Source organism: Chiloscyllium plagiosum, chromosome 19, assembly GCF_004010195.1.
Source record: "Chiloscyllium plagiosum isolate BGI_BamShark_2017 chromosome 19, ASM401019v2, whole genome shotgun sequence".
In the NCBI taxonomy this organism is placed as follows: Eukaryota; Metazoa; Chordata; class Chondrichthyes; order Orectolobiformes; family Hemiscylliidae; genus Chiloscyllium; species Chiloscyllium plagiosum.
This window is the reverse complement of record NC_057728.1, coordinates 29,280,723-29,302,889: the sequence shown is the minus strand read 5'-3', so window position 1 is coordinate 29,302,889 and position 22,167 is coordinate 29,280,723. Positions and strand designations below refer to the sequence as shown.

The 22,167-nt window shown below is 39.2% G+C and overlaps 1 protein-coding gene across 1 annotated transcript in view; it reads left to right on the top strand.

The window, feature by feature from the left end:
• The window catches only part of ada2a (adenosine deaminase 2a), a 55,624-nt gene that overhangs the window by 7,301 nt on the left and 26,156 nt on the right, over window positions 1-22,167 (top strand). Inside the window, exons 2-4 of the mRNA XM_043709440.1 lie at window positions 6,571-6,793; window positions 17,542-17,752; window positions 21,748-21,875. Of these exons, the coding sequence (XP_043565375.1) occupies window positions 6,571-6,793; window positions 17,542-17,752; window positions 21,748-21,875 (562 nt within the window). The remainder of the gene's footprint in view (window positions 1-6,570; window positions 6,794-17,541; window positions 17,753-21,747; window positions 21,876-22,167) is intronic.

Here is a 22,167-nt window from a genome sequence, read left to right as displayed (position 1 = left end):
GGATGAACTGTTCGGCCTCCTTGTGGGAGCATGAGGTAGCGTCGATACAGTCATCGATGTAGTGGAGGAAAAGGTGGGGGGTAGTGCCAGTGTAGCTGGGGAAGATGGACTGTTCCACATATCCGACGAAGAGGCAGGCATAGCTGGGGCCCATGCAGGTGCCCATGGCTACTCCTTTGGTTTGGAGGAAGTGGGAGGATTGGAAAGAGAAGTTGTTCAAAGTGAGGACCAGTTCAAGAGTAAGTAGTGACTTGAATCAAACAGAATATCATCATCGTGGAGAGAATGTTTCCTATTATGGGAGAATCCAGAATTAGGGATTGCTATTTTAAACCTAGGATTCTACATAGAACATAGAAAAATAAAGCGCAGTACAGGCCCTTTGGCCCTCGATGTTGCGCCGATCCAAGCCCACCTAACCTACACTAGCCCACTATCCTCCATATGCCTATCCAATGCCCGTTTAAATGCCCATAAAGAGGGAGAGTCCACCACTGCTACTGGCAGGGCATTCCATGAACTCACAACTCGCTGAGTAAAGAATCTACCCCTAACATCTGTCCTATACCTACCACCCCTTAATTTAAAGCTATGCCCCCTCGTAATAGCTGACTCGTAATAGCAGCACTTCTTCCAGAAGCAGGGACAAGAATCTCATAGGAGTCAAGGCAATCTGGGCTTTGAGATTTGAGGCAGAATCACTTGAGAAGTATGGTAAGGCCTTTCTCGAAATCTCCATGGCAGTCCCCAACCTATCCATGCAAGTGGCCAGACTCATTGTGCTGCAGCAGCATCTGGGCAATGAAAGCCATTGCATCCTATCTGCCACTTCGTTTCTTCCTGTGCATGTGGATGAACTCCCTTAATGCTGGCACCACAGGGTTATTGTAGTAAGTGTAAGAGATCAGCCAGGTGGACCTCATAGAATATGAGTTCCCTGATTGTGGTTGTTAATCTTGTCCAATCATGGAGCCCTGTCTCACAGACATAAATGGGAGTGTCAAGACTTTCTAAGACTCTGAGGAAGCTGAATCAGTGTCAAGTGCACATGCAAATAAAGGGTGACTTGGTGATGGGATACCGGCCTCTGGAATTATTCCAGTGGTGATGAGAGAAAAGCACACTCCTGAAAACATTCATTGCAACAGTCCTCTTTGAGTGGAGGTAAGCATTTCTGGTATTATGCTGTCATTTGGAAGCTTGATTTGTTCGATCCGCCCTTCGAAGACTGGGCACAGTATGTGGAAAGAATTTTTGTTTTGCCAGGCAAATGACATTGGGGCAGCTTAAAAGCCATGAGTAATTCTCCTGACAGCTTGTGGACCTGCAGCTTTTTCAGTTATTAGGAGCCTAGCTTTCCCTGAGGCACCAGATATGAAAACCTTTCAAGAGTTAACAGATTTAGTTAAGCAATATTAAGATGCCAAACCTCGTCTAATTCTGAGATGCTATTGGTTTTCCTCTGCAAGACAAGAACCAGGGGAATCTGTAATTGGATGCTTGATTAGGTTAAGAGAACTGACAGGGGCATGTGACTTTGGTTGAACCATTAATGAGATGCTGAGAGACTGTTTGGCATGTGGGATTAATGATGTAACCATGCAAAAGCACCTTCTCGCTGAAGCCCAACTCGACTTCAAACAGGTACTGTAATTGGCTTTACCATCTGGCAAGTGGAGCGTATGAGTTGCAAAGTATTCTGATGGAGGTGAACACCTTTGCCAGTCTGAGCTTGGGGAACACTACTTTGCAAAGGCAATTGCATAGCCTCACTCAGGAGGCGTTGGCCTAGTGGTATTATTGCTGGAGTGTCAACCCAAAGACCCAAATAATATCTGATGGCAGATGGTGGAATTTAAATTCCACATAAATATCTGGAATTAGGAGTCTAATGGTGACCATTAATCCATTGTCAATTATCAGAAAAACCCATCGGGTTCACTAATGTCCTTTAGGGAAGGAAACTGCCATCCTTACCTGATCTGGCCTATGTGTGACTCCAGACCCACAATAATTTGGTTGACTCTTAACTGCCCTCTGAACATTTAGGCACGGGCAATAAATGCTGCCTGGTCAGCAATGCCCTCATCCCATGAATGAATATTGGAAAATAAAAGATAGATTTTGAACAGAAGGATTCAACATCAGCCCACAACAAAGCCCCAAAACAAATTCAAATCCTGAATTTTCTTCAGGATACTTAACCCACTGTAGTTGCTGCTGGTAAGTGGACTTGAGACAGCAAAAGAATCACTCTAGACATAAATGGAGTAAAGGAACTCATAGGCCGTTATCCATGCCCTAGAAAGTCCATTTACACCTGGGTTTGGAGCAGTCAAATTGCTTAGCCGCATCCAAATCAGAACCAATCAAAATAAACGTCAAGTCAAATGGTCACCTGGTTCTAATGGAGCTTAATACCAGCGCAGTTGTTTGTGATTGCAGAATCAATCTTTGACAAAATTCGCTCTGGACTCCCAACCTTTAAATTTGTGCAAGACCTCGGCTAGACTGAGAACCTATACCGGAGGATCTTTACAGATTAAGAGTACAAGTTGGATTGATGGGTCTGTTTCTGTGCTATATTACTTTATGTCTCTGATTCTATTACTTCTGGTCTGGTCTGTTATGAGAAGCAGCTGGTTCAGTTACCACTGATTGTAGTAAAAGGCTCGGGGCGAAATTGGTTGAGAAAGGTTCACCTAGATTGTTAGTCCTGGTGCAGTAAGATGAACAGTGGTGGGGTGCCCTGATAAGTGAATAGGCTGCAGAGAGGGCTTGCAAGGTTAGTGAAGTTTGAAACTAGGCGAGGGAAGATGTTACAGACAACAGTGAGAGCAGTAAAGTGTGAGTCTTGTTGGGAAGTGGGTGCAGTAGCAGAGAGTGATTGAGTGCATTGTAACAGTTGACTCAGTGGTTAGTGCTGCTGCTCCACAGCGCCAGGGATTGCATTCAGTTCCACCCTCTGGTGACTGTCTATGTGGAGTTTGCACATTTTATCTATGCGTGGATTTCCTCCCACAGTCCAAAAGTTGTGCAATTTAGGTGGATTGGCCATGCTAAATTGCCCCATATTATCCAGGGATGTGTAGGTTGGGGTGGATAAGCTGTGGGAAATGCAAGGTTACAGGAATTGGGTAGGGAGATGTATCTGGGTGGGATGATTTTCAGAGGGTTAGTGTGGACTCGATGGATCAAATGGCCTGCTTCCACACTGGGGATTCTATGATTTAAGATAGAGTGGCATTTAACCTAGCACAGTGGAGAAAGGTGATAGATCCTCTTGCCTTTCCTCTGCATTGTGGAGACAGCACTGAGCGTCTGGTATAGTTGTGGTCTTCTCTACCAGTTCACTGGGAAGAAGACTCTTTTGACCCAACCCCTTGAGCAGGGCCTCCAGGTCCCTGTTGGAGAACCGCAGTGCTATCAACTCCTTCTCCGGCAACTTATGGAAATATCCTTGATCAAACAGGGCAGCTTCAGAATGCTAGTGTTCATCCACGTGCACTGTAGGTGCGAGGAGAAAGCACTAGCTTTCGGAGCACTGCAACCACCTGATAAATGAGCGGTGCTCTAAAAGCTAGTGTTTCCAAATAAACCTGTTGGACCATAACCTGGTGTGTGATTTTTAACTTTGTCCACCCCAATCCAACTTTGGCACCTCCAAGTCGTTGAGAAGTATGGTAAGGTGCTAAAATAATTTATTGGACTGTCTATAATTACTCAATGTTTTACTCTCTTGGAACACCCTGTTAAGTATGGTGTCCTCTATAAATGAACAAATTTAATGAAAGCAGCCTGTTCCCAATCAGATAAATGATCACTGTTCTGTAGAATTGGTCTTCTGTTTATACTTACCTGTGATCGCTGTGATGCCCTTTCGGATATGATATCATTGCATTCAGTGTTCATATCAGCCTAAGATTTATCCAGTTTATATTGATAAATAAGGGTGGTAATTATCATGCAGCTGCCCAATTTTCACTTTTTAAAATGCCAAAAGCATGAGTTCCTTTTGAGTATTGATGTAAACCAGGCCTCTGTGAGGGGCCAGGGTCTTGATAACTGCGAGTATTGCGAGTAAAAGCTGAGTGCATTGTAATCCAAATTTTTGTCTGGCGACAGTATTCTAGTATTCATTCATTTCTGTCCTGACTGCCACTTACACCCATCAGTACTGATTCTTGCTTCACATGAGGACCTTCTTGGGCAGGAAAGAATCCACAAAACAAAACAAGTAAGTGCTGAAATGGCTTGCATATTAGCCACTGTATTTATATATCAGATTAAGTAGATGGAGGATGGATGCCCAGGTTAAATTCCTGATCTGCAGTTAGCTATCCTCATCCAAGACAGACATTGATGTCAATATTCGCTGGTTAGCAGTGTTTTTTTAAAGAGAAAAACAAATACTTGTCCTCTGAATTGCTATCTCTTAACTCCTGGCATATATGAATGTTGAGCAAGGATGGTGACTGGATTCAGCTTTGATGTCAAATAGCTTCAGGGAATTGCAGACTATTATCTGGTCATTTACTGTAGGGTTGCTATGACTGATGAACTGGGATCTGCTGTGAATCAGCAATTTTAAAAGAAATGGAGTCAGTATCAGTAATGGGTAATGTGACCATGCAATATTTGATGCATGTGTGTGTACATATCTCAGGTATGAAATAAAATAAGCACTTCTTAATTGCCCAGCAGTATATAGAGTAACTCCAGTCTGTCAGAGGATGTGAATTTGTTTACAAAATGAATCTCCAGTGCAAATCATAATTCAAAGTTTATAAAAGATAAACAGATTCCTTATTTTTGTATCTTTGGGAATAAGATAAAAACTAAGACTGCAATATTGAACTTAAACAAGATGTTCGGTACAGTTGGTGCTTTGAGTTTTAGACCAGCGTTACAGGAAGACTGTGGAAAGCATTTGTTCTCCTTTTGAATATTATGATGAGGTGCATAATTGCAGATTATTTCTGATGAGAAAGTGCAATATTTAAAATTGCAAAGAATTAAACAGGTTTCAAAAAAATAATCTTGACACGGATGGCTCACTGAAGATTCTTCACATAATCAATTGTTGAAGCAGATTCCATAAGTTTTTCTGAAAACTTTAAAATGCAAACTTGGAATAGACAAAATTGTATAAATGAGGAGATGGGGAAATGAGGGAGTCAGGTGACAATGTTGTTAGGTTAGACAGTTAATGTTGAGAGAGACAAATGCACCATATCACCTATTCTCATATCCTGTCAACTTAGCAAATATCAAAATCCTTGGACAATTAAAATAATTTTTTGTTTGAATTTATTTCTTTCCTCCTATTCCAGAAAGTATTAATCTGTTACTAGTCTATGATTCCTGAAGTGTTCTGACTGTATTTTTTTTCTGTTCAAGTAATTTGTCCAAGTAGTGGATCATTTGACGTAGGCAGGATAATATTAAAGACCAGTTAATGACTGAACAAGTCCTATTTAAAGCAGCATTTCCTGGATAAAGATTGCGATTGAAATGAGAATGCTGACTGAATCTTTCTTTCTTGAGCCAAGTGACATTCAGGGTTTCTTGTGTGATCCACCAACCAAACTAGCTGACTCAGTGCAGATGAAGGATCTATTTCCTGCTTTGTACAGTTCTATCATACTGAGAGAGATATTTAAATATAGATCTTTATTGTCTTTGATGATTCTAAAGTCTGTCTATATTCAGCATCTGGCAATTAAGTTACTGAAACAGTGATGCAACTTGTAAAGCTGTCATTTTGTACACAAACCACATGAATAAATAAAACATGTCAGAGTTTTTGAAATAGTTTCTCAATTCAAGTTTGAAGAATGACCTTGTTCTCAAGTTGTGGAACTTTGTGGTTGCATCCAGCTTGCAGACTTCAAAGTCCTTGATACTTCAAGGGTATCATTGTTTCTGTATGATCACTGAATTGGTGGTGCACTTGTCTCATTGCTTACTTTACTAATCTGTTTTGGATGAAAAAAAGTTTGTGACAATCTCATTTTTGGTAACATAAAGCACCATCTGTATAGCCAAAATATTTGATTGCACTTTGCACTATCACCACTCGATTGTATTTTCACTCAACGTATGTTCCTGAAGTTGGAAGCTTGCCTTGAGTAGTTTTATTTATCCATTGTTGGTTGGGATTGTCTTAAAAACTTATTGTCACTTTTGGGATTCTCCCATTTTGAAATAAAAATTGCAGAGTACAACATCATTTCACTATATCAAGAAGATTAGGTGATTCAGTGTTGGGATTTCTTCCAAGTATCAAGATGCTTAATGTTACCCAGCAGAAGAAGTAATCACAGTGGGGTAGGCTGTATTAGCATTTTCTCACCATTTCCTCAACATCTTTGTGAATTAAATTTCAACCGAACTGGATCTGGAAGATATGTATTGACAGCCATGAAAGTCTTCAGTCGAATCGGTTAATTATGAAGTAAACATTGTTGTCTTTGTATTATCTATAAATATCAGATCTGCAATTTGACTATTTTAATGGTGTTTTAGACCATGAACTTTATTAAAATGCTACTGGTTTTGTTTCTTCAGGTGCTGGTTTACATCTCCATGAATATGCCTTATTGAGTGTTGACTGGCTTGTGAAGAATGCCACTTATTTGCCTAATTGTTACATTTGTTTCACACCTGTGGGAGGTGTCCGGTTTCATTATTTCCACAGAATGCAACAGAGAAAAATGGTGAACTGCTCAGAATGGGTTTTGCTTGAGCAATACAGAAAGCAAATTCAAAATGTCACAGAATTTGATAACAGGTACGCATTATTCAATTTTAAATGGAATCATTTGGCTTGAGCGTTGTATTATTTTCCTAGTTATCCCTGCTTCTGCAAAAAGAGATGACTTATATTGGTATATGCTTCCATGGAGGGGTGGTGTAGGGGTGTGACACTACTGGCCTGGTAATCCAGTTTAATATGTTGGGGACAGGGATTCAAACAAAAGAGGCCCTTGTGGTGCAGTCCTTGCATCCTGGGCCAGGAGTTCGATTCCCACCTGCTCCAGATGTGTGTCTTAACTGTCTGAACAGGATGCTTAGAAATGTCTATGCTTTCATGGATTATAGATATTCTCATAACACCTTATCCAAATGGCCATTTCTTATGTTTGCACCTTGACTGTTACTGTTTGCTGGTTATAGTCTAGGTCAAATTTGACATTATCCAGTATGGATGTTCATTTTGCAACAAAGAGCACTGGATAGGAATCAGGAGTAAAAACAATGGCAAAGTTTCTGCTGCTGTGGTTGCCATGGATAAATTCAGTTAATTCATTTTAAATGATGATGTTACATGGTCTTGCCTTATGTGATAACTGGGCTCCATCAGGGGGCTAAAGGTTTAGCCTCTTCTGACCGGACCAAATGATGTTGCATCACTTCTGGCAAAACCATATTGTCAAGTGGTGTTTCCAAACTCTGAGGTATAATCTGAATTATCTCACTGAAAGAAGCACTATTATACAAATGAATATTAAGGACAAAGAATTATAATTCAGGCTCCAGAAATTTCAGTTACACAACCTCTGCAAAGCTACATTATTCCAAGTTCAATACAGTGATAGATTAGAATGCATATGTAGAATAATTTATTGTACAAGTCACCCCACCCAGTTATATTGAATTCACATGTAAACCAAAACAGCAGCAGTAAGCTACTTGACAGTGAAGAATATCTCATCCAATGCTGATATTGTCTCCTTGCATCTCAATCCTCTGCCTGCCTCCCCAGTTTCCAAATGTGTGGTGCTAGGTGTAATTGAATAGGAATAGCAATTTAAACTGGAGATGATCCCACCACCTTCACCAATAACACAGCAACCTCTTCCAAACCTGGAAGTCAACTGCAGTGTCACAACTTGTGGAAAGTCAAGGAGAGCATTTGAGGAACCAGCAGTCTATACTGATGTTGTTCTAACTTGGCAATGTGGGAGAAATATAACCTTGGATTTTAAATGGTTAACTTTTTGAAAGATGTGGGCATTTCTGGCTGGGCCAGCATATATGGCCCAAGCCTAATTGTTTTTGAAGTGGTGATGAATGACTTCATGTCCTGCTGTAAACCACACGGTGCATGTAGGTAAACCAGCAGTGTTGTTAGCAAAGGAGTTTCAGGATTTTGAAATGGTTTCATATTCCTAATTCACTGAATTTACAATTGTCATTGTCATTAACAAATTCTTTGGTCTTGCCCTTCTTTACTTTTGAACTCCTGTACAGCAGCATTTTCCATTCATCTGACTCTGACCTCATTTGATTCACCGTTTCCTTTGTTCCTTTCAGTGCTACAGTTATCTAAACCTTTCACAATTCTTGCTAACGTGAACCTCCGCTTTGTATCCTCTCTCCCCATCTTCATCCTCTAGTCATCTTTCCTAATTCTTCTAACTCGTCTAATTCTTCTTCTAACCATTAATGTTAGTTTTAAGTTGTCAGCTTGTCTTAGTTGTAGCAATCTCACTTCAGCAGGCCATGAAATCAAGCCTCTATCCTGGATTTAAGCCCTGAATCTATGACACTGTAGTAGTACTTGGGAAATGCATTATTGTTGGTGATGCAAACTTCCAGATGAGATATTAAACCAATGCCTTGTCTGCCTGCTGAGGCAGAAATAAAATATACCAAGGTGCTGCTCGAGAATGAGAGAACTCTCCTGCTAAATATCCTTATCACTCTCCCTCTTTCAGTGAAGATATTAACTTCTATTGTTATGTACAATTTAGCAGCCAAGTTTTACCTACAGAAAGCAATTACTTGATTTAAAAAGTCAAAAATCATGCTACCTGAGGAAGAAGCAGGTTCCAAAAGCATGTGGTTTCAAATAAACTGATGTCATGTGATTTTTGACTTTGTCTCCCAGTCTAATACCATCACCTCCACATCATGATTTCAAAAATATTTACTTAGTCTGCAATGTTTTGAGATATTCTGAAAACATGAAAACTATGTTTATTTCAATGTATTTCATTCTACCTTTCAGCATGTGAAATATAATTCTGCTAAATTAAAGGTGAGATAAATAAAGATGTACCTACCATTTTATTTCATTCATTACTTTTGAAATAGTTCCTGTTGGTGTGTTGACACACATGCTGCTTATTGCATGCAGAATGTTAATGGTCATTGAATGGACATCTGATTAATCTGTAGTTTTGGTGGAGTTTGTGGTTGAAGACTTGTATTATTGCACAGGATACCAAAATAACTCTACTCTTTGAATTGTACGATGGAATCGGTTACAGTTCCCTGAGCAGGTAGCTGTGCCAACTCGTGTTTTTTAATGCGTTAACTAAAAAATGGGTCCTCCATTTCAGTATTGCACTAGAATATCAGTCCTGATTGTATATGTTAACTGCATACTAAGTTTTAAAGTTTCAATTTTTAAAATTAGTTCAAGTTCCCCTGTAATTCCCATCAAGTCACATTTGAAAAGAAAGAACAAACACAATTTTATCCATTAGCTTCATATTTTCTGGTAGTAGTTGAGTGTAAGCAAATCATTATTTTGTGTGTTTTAGGAATCTGAAACATTGTATGCAGTCATAGTAAAAGTGTTTTATAAAATCATTTTTGGCTCGTAATTGCATTACATATCCATTAGATAACATAGTGCACTGAGGTTAATATATCACATTTTGTACATGAATGTATTGCTCTACTACTGTTAGGAAAGAGAGTTCGTTTTTATTGTTGAAGGTAGACTAAAAACACTCTGAGATAGACTATTTACAAGTTTCTAATTGTTATTACCTGTAATTCATTGCCTAAAGCTCTTTGCAGCTTAGTGGATAAATGTGTAATTTGGTCTACTACAAGATCTTATGATAAGTGAACTTGAAGATTAGTTCCTTTTTTCTACTTCTGTTAGCAACAACAGTGTTGGGTGCCAGAGAGATGAAGAAAGGTGGTCAGCATGACCATTTCAAATCACCATCCCCATCCAAGCCTTCAGAAAGTCTGTTCTGGAGAGAATCCTGAGCCCTTCCCAGTCAGTGGAGAACTCTTGATATCAAAAAACTTAAAATAAAACCTCAAAAAAAGACTTCAATCAAGTAATAATGTAAAATATGCATTTAAATTAGGACATGATAAAGGATTTGTAAATTTGCTTTAATGTTTTCACTTTTCTCAGAACTGAAAATAATAATCAAAGATGGCAGCAGCTGTAAACCTTTCGGGGTGGTGCGTTGTATTTAAAATAATAATTTCATAATTTCATCTATGGTTATAATCATTTGGGCAAGCATAGCTTGAATAAGTTCAGTTGCAAAAAAGATCTGTATTACTATTGCTTTGAACAGAATATAAAGAATTAGCTCAAATCAAAATAAATAAAAATAAGTTTAAAGTATTTGAAATACTTATTGATGATTCAATAACTTAAAGCTCTGTGGAGCTAAGCAGGTCAGAAAATCCTCAATTTCTTATTATATCTTTTTGGAATTTTGGCATTGGATCCAGTACCATTGACCGGGTCAACATTTTTTTGCATCCCTACCTGCCTTTGAAGGTGATGGTAAGCATCATTCTTGAAGAGCTGCAGCCTTTCTTATATAATTATGCTCACTGCTGATTGGGATGGAGTTTCAGGATTTTGCCTAGTGATTATCAGTTAGCATTCCACTTTCAACCTTAAGTTGGAGGGAAGTTCATTCAAGGATTACCATGAACAGAACACACTATGTGGGACTGAGAGTGGGAACAAATGACTACTTGCCCACCTTTAATATGGAATGTTCTAACCTATGCATTTCTAGTCTTTGCTATTTTCCCTGGTCTGTTATCTTGGCCATTAGTACCTTGGACTGAACTACGTTTCTTCAAGGTGTTGTCACTCTCAGCAGTATCCAATACAGTACTAAGTACCAGTTTGAGTGTGACACCTGCCTCAAGTACCACTGCACTTTCTGCTCTGCTGGATAGCCACCCATCTACTATGCTGAACCTGTACAGCTTGGAGGCTGACCATCTCCTGGAATGTTAGATCCAGGAAACTCTCATCATCACTGAATTTCCAACATGATCGTAACTGCAATTCAAACTCTGAAATCCTGAGTTTGAACTCCAGCTGGGGGCACTTGATACATTCATGGTCCCATCCAAGACATAAGACATGTTCTGAAGTTCCTACATGGTGCAGAAATTGTAAACAAGAGTTCCCTACTACAAATACTGTGATGAGGTGCATCTGCAATAAGTAGATTGATTAGGTTAAAGATAAATTGGTTTCTGCCTCATGCTTACTTTTTCAATGTCTGCTGCAGACTCAGTTTGGCAGATATGTCCTTCAGTACTTGAGAAGCTTGATCAGTAGTGGTGCTATTAAGCTATTTCTGATGATGGATTCTTAAGTCTATGCTTGGTACTCTGTCCCTTTTTCAAGTAGTGTTCAGCATACTCATCACCACTTAAAGGGGCATGGAATTTTCAATGCTTATGTTTGACTTAGTGGGCTCAGTCAAAGAGGACTTAAAGTGCTGCTCCCTTACAACTCTACACCTCTGAGCTGCCACTTGTGGTCTGCCCAGGTATTGAGACTGGAGCTAACCAGAGATTCTAACAGATGAGCCAAGACCATTGACATTCATACACACTGAATTATACTTTGTAATTTGTTACTCGACTAATAACTGTGATGGATCTTCTAATTTTTGGCAAAGGTCCCTGATGTTAAGATTAGATTCCATAAAATATGGGAAGAGGCCCTTTGACCCAACAAGTCCACACCGACCCTCCGAAAAGTAACCCGTCCAGACCCATTTCCCTCTGACTAATGTACCTAACACTATGGGAAATTTATCATGGCCAATTCACCTGACCTACACTACTTTGGACTGTGGGAGGAAACCTGAGCACCCGAAGGAAACGCACGCAAACACTGGGAGAATGTACAAACTCCACACAGACAGTCACCCAAGGCTGGAATCGAACCCGGGCCCCTGACACTGAGAGGCAGCAGTGCTAACCACTGAGCCACCGTGCCGCCCCCAAAATGAACAAGACTAGACTAATGCCTCTTTGTTGTGTCCCGCTGCTTTGGTCAATGCCTTTCAGTCTATTCTGTTTCATTTTTATTTATCTTCTGTAGTGGTTTGGTACAACAAAGTAGCTTGTTAGACTATTTCAGAAGAGAGTCAAGAGTCAGTTGGGTCTACAGTCACATGTAGGCTAGACTTGGTAGAGATGGCATATTAATGTCCCGGAAAATAGTTTTATGATCTGTAGTTTAAAGTCATACTCTTTGAGACTAATTTCATTTCAGACTTTTTGTTTAATTAATTAAATTTTAATTCTCCTCCGCTGCTGTGGGATTTTAATTCATGGCTAGAATTTTCCAAAACCGTTGTCAACTGGTGGGAAGGATGGCAAAATGGCAAAAGCAGTTGTGAGTTTTGTCTGAGAGCTTCCTGCTTCAATGTCTGTCCTTCAAGTCTGGCAGGAGATGCACCATTGTTCTGCCATTCTCACATTCAGATCACTTAATCTGAACTATTATCATCTTTTCTCCACCAGTACCCTACATTGACTACCCCCACATGCACACTCCCCCCACCCCCAACTATTAGCATAAATGCTGTCCCCTTCACTTCAGGTCTGACAAATAGTCATCTAGACTCAAAACATTTGCTTGCTGTGTCTCCATGGATGCTGTCTGACCCACTGTGATCTCCAACATTTGTTGTTCTCTGTACAGTTTCCAGCATCTGCAGTAATTTTCTCCTACAGAACATATGGAGTTAGGATATGGAGCATGGCTTAGAAGCTGCCTACAAACTAGAAAGCATGGTGTAGTTGCTTAGACTGGCAAAAAGTGGTAATGGTGTTCCATAATGATTGATCCAAGAGTTATTGTTCTTTGTTCGTGTAAACTGGAATTGGGAGTACAATTTCAATTTGTGGATGGCATCAAGAGCTTTTTAATGAAAACAACAAAGTTGCTGGAGGCTGTTGATATAGTTGTAGAATGTGTGTGTGATTGACAAATAAAACTCAACCCAGCTTAAAAAAAAGTAGTATATTTTGAAAACAAGAATAAGGAGGCCTCATACTTACCCATAGGAAAACTAGTTTATCGATGGAATCAAGGAAGAAAGCAATCTAGTTGTACAGTTAAACATATCACCCAGAAGTAGTGATACAGATTACTAATGCCATTAAAGGCTCATATCTTGAGAGACAGTGGAAAAGCAGCAAATTGGAGTGATAGTTCTAGTCTCCATATTATGAAAAGGATATTTAGACACACAAATCTGCAGAAGATTAATACCAGAACTTAGAAGTTATACCTGTTGGGAAATATTGAGCAGGTTTTGTAAGAATTGTAAGAGTGCAATAATTTACATGAGAATTATTTGGCATGACTTTATAGCACATTTCTGTTTTATAATTCCTTTTAAAAAAAACAGTTAAAAAAAGCTTCTCACCCTCAAAACCTAAATATTTAGCAAGTTTATCCTCATGTATCAGTTCAATGGTCTGTGCTGGGTTACCCGATCGTAGTTGGTTTGGTATAAGAGTCCAACCGAACCATAAATTTGCTAACTCATTACAGAGAAACAATGGGTGTTGGTTAAACCTGAGGAGTACCACACCTAAATAAGAGAGGTTGAGAAGGAGACTCCATCATGGTAACCTCAGCTGGCGTGGAATTTTAACCCACACTGTTGGAATTGCTTTGCTTCATAAACCAGCCAGTCAGCCAACTGAACTAACCAACTCCTTTTTGAATAAACATGCTACAATTAGCTTAAGTTTCCAGAGTTAGTATCATTGAACCAAAGAATCCCTACCATGTAGAAGCAGGCCATTTGGCCCATCAAGTCCACACTTGACCCTCCAAAGAGCAGTGCAGCAGACCCCAACCCTAATCTGATAACCATGCATTTCCCATGGCTAATCCACCTAGCCTGCACATCCCTGGGCAACATCAGCAATTTAGCATGGTCAGTCCACCTAACTTGCACGTCTACGGACTGTGGGCGGAATCTGGAGCACCCGGAGGAAGCGCATGTAGTCATGGAGACAATGTGCAAGTTCCACACAGACAGCTGCCTGAGGTGGAAGGAAAATAGCTGGGCATTCTTAGTTCTGATCCAGTGATCCGTACAGTTTTATTCAGACCAGTGGTCTTCTGCAACATAGAACACTGGTGTGCCGTGAGAACTGTCCAAACCTAACTTTAGCTAAAACTTGCGAAAAGTAATCATCAAATTTTGCGAGCCAATTGGATACAAAATTGGCTTTAAGGTAGGAGGTAGAAGTTGGTAGTAGAGGGTTGTTTTCGGACTGGAAGCCTGTGACCAGAGGTATGCCATAAGGTTTGGTGCTGGATCCTTTGCTTTTTGTAATTTATATAACTGATGCTGATATGAATGTAGGAGGTATGATTAGTAAGTTTGCAGATGACACCAAAAAAGGTGATGTAGTGGACAGTCAAGATTATTATCTCCGAGAACAATAGGACCTTGATTAGATGGGCAAACCGGCTGAGGAGTGGCAGATGGAGTTTAGTACATAGAACTGTACAGCACAGGAACAGGCCCTTTCACCCACAATGTTGGCTGAACATGACGCCAAATTAAACCTTCTACCTGCCCTTGCATATTCATGTGCTTATCTAAAAATCTCTTAAATACTCCTAACATATCTGCCTTCACCACCACCCCTGGCAGCACATTCCTAATTCCTACCACTCTGTGTTTAAACTGGCCCTTCACATCTCCTTTGAACTTTTCCCTTCTCACCTTGAATGCATCCCTCTAATTTAATTTAGATAAATGTGAGGTGTCACACTTTGATAAGGCAACCAAAGCAGGGCTTGTACGCTTGATGATAGGGCCCTGGGGTGTGTTGCCAAACAAAGAGACCTAGGGGTGAAGGTGCATAGTTTCTTGAATTGGAGATGCCGGTGTTGGACTGGGGTGTACAAAGTTAAAAGTCACACAACACCAGGTTATAGTCCAACAGGTTTAATTGGAAGCACACTAGCTTTCGGAGCGACACTCCTTCATCAGGTGATAGTGGAGGGCTCAATCCTAACAGAATTTATAGCAGAAATTTACAGTGTGATGTAACTGAAATTATACATTGAAAAGTTGATTGTCTGTTAAGCCTTTCATCTGTTAGAATACAGTGATAATTTCATTTCTTTCATGTGTAAATCACAAAACCTTTTTAAAGGTTTTGTGATTTACACATGAAAAAAGTGAAACTATCAGTATTCTAACAGATGAAAGGCTTAACAGACAATCAACTTTTCAATGTATAATTTCAGTAACATCACACTGTAAATTCTTGCTATAAATTCTGTGTGTTTAGGATTGAGCCCTCTACTATTACCTGATGGAGGAGCATTGCTCCGAAAGCTAGTGTGCTTCCAATTAAACCTGTTCGATTATAACCTGGTGTTGTGTGATTTTTAACTTAGTTTCTTAAAAGTGGAGTTAAGGCATTTGGTACACTCGCCTTCATTTGTCTGAACGAGTTGAGAGGTCATGTTAAGGCTGTAAAGGACATTGGTGAGGCCAGTTTTAGAATACTGAGTACAATTCTGGTGACCATTCTATGGGAAGGATGTCGTTAAACTTGGGAGGGTGTAGAAAAGATTTACAAGGATATTACCAGGACTAGAGGGTTTGAGTTATAGGTGAGGATAAATAGACTGAGCCTTATTTCTTTGAAGTGTTGGAGGCTGAGGGATGACATTTATTGAGGTTTATAAAATCACAAGGGGCATGGACAGGGTGAATAGCCAAGGCCTTTTTCCTATGGTGGGGGAGTCCAAAACTGGAGGGCATGGGTTTAAAGTGAGAAGGGAAAAGATTTAAAAGGGACCTGAGGGGTAATTTATTCATGCAGAGGGGTGTGTGTGTGTGTGTGTGAGACGAGCTGCCTGAGGAAGTGGTGGAGGCACATATCATTACAATATTTCAAAGGCATCGGGATGGATACATGAATAGGAAGGATATAGAGGGATATGGGCCAAATGCTGGCAAATGGGACCAGGTCAGATTGGGATGTGTGGTCAGCATGAACAAGTTGGGGCCTAAGACAATGTTTCAATGCTATCTGATTCTAAACTAAAAGTGAGGCTTCAGTGTCTCTATTCTAAAACGTGAATATTCGAAGAATAAGGAGTCAGAGATAAAATTGAGATCTTGTGATCGTTTCAGCTGGTGACCAAGCAATGGTGTTGGGGCACTTTTTATTTGATGAAATGAGACAAAACAAGCTAATGACCGTACGGAATGCTTGTTAATGGAGCAGATTTGCAGGGGTTGGTCTCACCGGTTCCTACTGGATCAAAAGGCTCTGCGCACCACTGGCAGGCTCAAGGTTCCCACTAACTCTGTAAATTGCAATTTACACGATCCATTGAATTTCAATTCTGTATTGGCTCAGTGCAAAATGTGGAACAGATTTAGGGTCATGAACAGCCAGAAGTAGTTGAGTTAAGCAGAATTTGAAAAAATTGTCCTTATTATATATGAAACATTCATGTACTTGTTCCTCCTTTAGTTTGTTGTGTGCACTATGTTGCAAACCTTTCTCATAAAATCGTATCCATAGTACAGTAAATGGAAGTAAATGTGATGTTTAAGAGCAATGAAATCAGCTGACAAAATTGGCTGTGCTGTGGAATTGTTTGTCTCTGTGAAGTGTGTCATGTTACCATTTTGGAACCACTGATTTAGATACAGGTATCATCTTGAACTCTGGTAGCACTCCTCCCTCTGTCATAAAGTTGCTGATTAAAGTGACACACACGTACATATTCTCGGCTGGCACTTCAGTGCAGTGCCAAGAAAATGCTGCACTGTTGAAGATCCTTTTTCTCAATGAAGACATTAAATCAATGTTCCCTTTGACTCCTTGGTAGGATGTAAAGTGCCGTGTTTAGAGAACAATGGGTGTTTTATCATGAAATTTCATTGCTGTTGGTGAGTTCTTGCTGTTCACAAATTAGTTGCTGTGTTTTTGACATTTACAGCAGTGACTACTTTTAAAACTTAACTTTGTTGAAAGTACTTTGCAATATTCAGAAGTCATGAAAGGCAGTACATACAGCCATTCTTTTTCAGTAGTCTTCTATATAGAGCCTGTCTAGAATCAGATGAAAAGTCCCATCGTAAGAGAGGTATTGAAAGTAATCAGAGGCTAAAACTGTACATCAACACAAAGAAGAGTGAACAGACAAATTGTGAAAATATATTGCACAAGTGTTGTAATAAACAACACATCTTTAACTTGATTGGGTGACTGTTGAGGCTATCAAAGCTGATGAACAACAAATTTCTTCACACTATAGGGAACTGCAATGCTTGGCTCTGCACATATAATTTAAGTTACATTGTAAAGGACTAAGAAAATTCTTTGCCTATTACGTGTTATAAAAAATTGTGACCTTCAACATTCTAAAAGCTATTTTAACTTGTAATTTGCACAAAGTTGAATATTGTTAAAAGAAATTCACATATGGTAAATATGACTTTTGTTCTTTGACAGTCTGATGAGAAATCTAACATTGATAACGGAAAATCCAGAAGAAGCCTACCAATCGCAAAACATCATTTGGCAAAGATTTTCTGACGCATTTGCTGCTGCTAGCAGTCTTATTTCGTATGCCCCAGTATTTAAAACCTACTTCTATGAAGCTTTGAAGGAATTCTATCATGATAATGTACAATACATAGAGATACGAGCATTACTGCTACCGGTATGTACAAAATGCTTTGTTATGAGGAAATGTTTTTTGTAACCAAGTTGTTTTAGACCAAAGCAGAAACTTAAGAAAGCAATTTTCCTCTCTCTATTTTCTAATAGTCTAAATGTTTGAGCTGTGCAAGTCCATATAATGACTGTTTCACAGGCACGACTGTACTGTGATGGCTGATGACCCACATAACAGATGAGGTATAACTATACCTAACTAAGCCCCTATGTTACCACAGTAATATGGCCTTCACATATATATAATGTAGTTTTTTTGTCCATAACTTTCTGTCATTATAGCAGAAATGACAGAACTAACTGTCTGTCATTAGTTAGACAGACTAATGTCTGTCTAACTAACAGACATTAGTTAGACATGTCTAACTAATAGACATGTCTATTAGTTATAATAGACTAATAGCAAAATGTAGCATGTACCTGAAAATGTAGAAGATTGCCCAGGTGTGCCCTGTCCACAAGAAAATGGAACAGGGCAAATCTAGCCCAGCTAATTACCATTCTATCTACTCTCAATCATCAACCAAAGTGCTGGGAGATATTATCAAAAATTCTATCAAACAGCATTGCTGTTTGTAAACATGAATAATGCTGCAATGGTTCTAAATAGAAGATCAACACAACTTTCTCAAGTGGAACTAAGGATAGATAGTAAGTGCTGACCCAGACAGCAATGCTCATATTGCATTAATGGAGAAAAAGTACTCAACAATAATTTGCTTACTGATATTTAGTTTGGGTTCTGACCCACTCAGCCCTAGGACTCATTCCTGATGAATGAATTTTGCCCGAACTGTCGATTTTCCTGCTCCTGGGATGCTGCCTGACCTGCTGTGCTTTTCCAGCACCACACTCTTGATTCTAATCTCCAGCATCTACAGTCCTCACTTTCACCTCATTACACTTTTGGTCCAAACATAGCCAAAAGAGCTGAACTGCATGCCCATAATAAGATCCAAACATCTCTATCAGCTCAGCAACAGCTAATAAAAATCAATCCGTTACTAAAAATAGTTGATGTTTTCTTTTAAGCCATTCCTGCTGGTTGCATCTCTGTGTGGTGTTAAGAAAGGGTGGATATCGTGAGTACTGACTTCAACATCAAATGTCTTTGAAGGTTGAAATCTGTTTGCCATTCCATATCCACCACCAGGAACAGAAAATTGTCCAGCTTTGATGCAGTGATGGTGGATATGTCCTATAGATTTGTGTTTCCTACAGATAACAAATCACATTCAACATGTTTCTGTTAATAGTCTGTAATCTTTTATGTAATTCATGCCACATTCCATTTTAGATCAGCTGTGACCAATGAGGTTGGAAGAATAATATTGGTAAAATTTTCCTGAGGATGAACAGCGTAGGCATTTAGCTTGATACCATATCATTGAATTGCTTAATCTCAGGTGATTAAGCTTTCAGACCAACAGTTATGATTGAATTCTGTGGTTTAATCAGTATAACTTGGATGTTTTTCTTAAAACTTTGCTTCAATATTTGAAGTTTGAGTTTTTGTCACTCTTTAAATGCATGACTGTTCTCATTGCACTTTTGTTTGAAACAAATCTCTGAAATATTAGCTCTGTTTTCTCGGCAGCAGCCTGATTTTGAGTATTTACAGCATATCCTGTTTGTGTTTTAGTTATCCCAGTGCATTTTGCTTTTCTGTTTATCTCTCTTTACACAGGTGAAAGGATTTTCAAAACAATGTGTGTGAGGGTGCTCCTCGACTTTAGACAAAGAAATTAATAGCTATTGTTCAGCCTCTGGAGAGAACAATTTCTATTTAATGTATCAATCTTTTCAGTAGAAAAATGGTTAGAAAATCCTGTAATATTAGTGAGCAAGATAAATAATATCATCAATGTACTTCTCAAAGAAAATGTAGATCATTTCTAAGGGGCTTATGAATTCATGGTGGAATGAGGAGTGTAGTTATCTTTTAGGTTTTCCCTGATGCTTAATTTGTGCCAGATACAAACTGTTAGAAATCTCTTCTCCAAACAACTCTCACTTTGAATTTTACTGTAATGTAGTCTTTCGGTCCCAAATAAGGCCACTATTGTATGTCAAGGAGAAACTCCGGTCTGGTAGCATCTGTAGAGGGAAAGACAGAGTTAATGTTTTGAGTCCGGTCTCTTTGCTAGGACTGATTAGGATTAGAAAACAGTGGGGTGAGTATAGAGAGGGAGGAGGAGCAGGTAGAATGGATGTTGAGGGTGTCAGAGCAAATAACCAAGGCAGTACGAATGGTAATAAAGGAGGAATAGATATGCAAAATGGTGTAAATGGCAGATAAGAAAGGAGAAAATGGGTTCACTTTGCTAGGGAAAAAAAGCTAGCAAGGTAACAAGGATGGGGGAATGTAATCAAAGGAAAGGACCTTGGATCATCATTGGTTCATTAACGTCTTTTAGGGAAGAAAATCTTGTCATCCTTACCTGATCTGACCTACATGTAACTTCAGACCCACCACAATGTAATTGACCTTTAATTGCCCTCAGAGATATGCAGTAAGCCAGTCAGTTGTATCAGACTACTACAAAGTATTTTAAAAGAAAAGAAGTAAAATCAGATGGGTTCCATTTAGGTAGGGGAAAAAAATGACAGCAAACCAGCCATACAAAGTCCTCCTTACTTTGTTTATTATTTATTCATGAAATGTAGGATTTCCTCGCTTGGCCAGCATTTATTGCACATTCATAATTACTCTTGGGAAGGTGGTGATCTGCCTCCTTAAACTACTGTAGTCTTTGGGGTATACGTACACCCACAATGCTTAGGGAGGGAGTTCTAGGAGGGTGTAGCTCTGACAGTGAAGAAGTAGTGATATATTTCTAAGTCAGGATAGTGTATGGCTTGGAGAAATATTAGCAAATGGTAGTGTTCCTGCTGCCCTTGTCCTTGGTGGTAGAGGTAATGGGTTTGGAAGATGCTGTTGGAGGACCCTGGGTGTGTTACTCGCGTGCTTTTTGGAGATGGTACACAGTTTTGCCATTGTGCATTAATTGTAAAAGGAGATAATGTTCAAGATAGTGGATGGGATGCCACTTAAGTGGATCGCTTTGTCCTGGTTGGTGTCAAACTTCTTGAGAATTGTTGGAGCTGCACCCATCTAGGCAAGTGGAGAATATTTTATTATGCTTCTGACTCGAGACAGGTAGAATTACTGTAGAAATCCTAATCTCTGACTTGCTATTGTCGCCACAGTATTTATAGATATTTTCTAATCAACTTGTTCAGAGATGTTATTACAGACTTCTGGGGAAGATTGGACATGAAGCTAGGCTTCCTGGCTTAGAGATAGAGACACTACCATTGCATCATATGACTGCACCACAGTATTTGTATGGTTTGTCCAGCTCAGTTTCTGGTCAGTGATAACTGCAGGATGTTGATGAAGTGATTCACTGACAGTAATCAGTGCCAAAAGCTGGCATTCATTGCCCCAAAGAAGGTGATGGTTAATTTCTTTTGTGAACCTACAATCCATTCTGACTTTAAATGATGTCTATCAGCCTCCCACTAAAATGAAGTGTCTGTATAAGAAGTGTATTTGTCTTTTATGATCTTGCAAGCTCTTGTTTCTTCAGTGCAGAAATGTTTCTGGGGATAAAATGTGCATTGTATACTTAAATGAGCTGATAGAGGGAATCTTGTGGGATATGTCAATTTGGGCCCATGATTTGGCAATGAATCGTTATTGTATAATTTAAATAAGAGTAGAAAGTAAGATTGAAGACGATCGAAGATTATTGAGGAAGAGGAGCTCAAGTCCACAAACAAATCAGCCATGAACTGACTAAATTATGGAGCAGGATCCAAATGCAAAATGGCCAACTCTTACTTCTAAGTCCTATATTCCTATGTAAGGTGTAATTCCATCTACAAGGCCTTTTTCCTATAAATTCTACAGTTTATTTGCAATGTCATCTCATGATTGATTTAATGTGTTATTATCTAACGTATTGCATTTTTTAGGTCTATGAACTTGATGGAACCTTACAAAACAAGAATTGGTCTATTATGGCTTACCACGAGGTTGCAAGACAATTCAAAGATGATCATCCTGACTTCATGGGAACTAAAGTCATTTTTTCAGTACATAGGTAGGATTTGATCATTTAGATTGTTTGTCTAATGTTCACGATACCCCTATTTTAACATGACTAGAAATTATGCTATGCACCATTGCATCACAGTAGAACCTTCCCTCATGTCAGTTTACAAGTTCAAAGACCTTTTTCAAAGAAAGTTAGTGTTTTGATTGTGCATCCTGTTTTACTGTTTCACACCTTAAGATGCAACCAGTCTAGTTGGATGAAGGAAAGCATCATGATACAATGAAAGCTCAATGAGTTTGACTCAATTGTCCAATAAATTGAGGTTCCATGTGTCAAT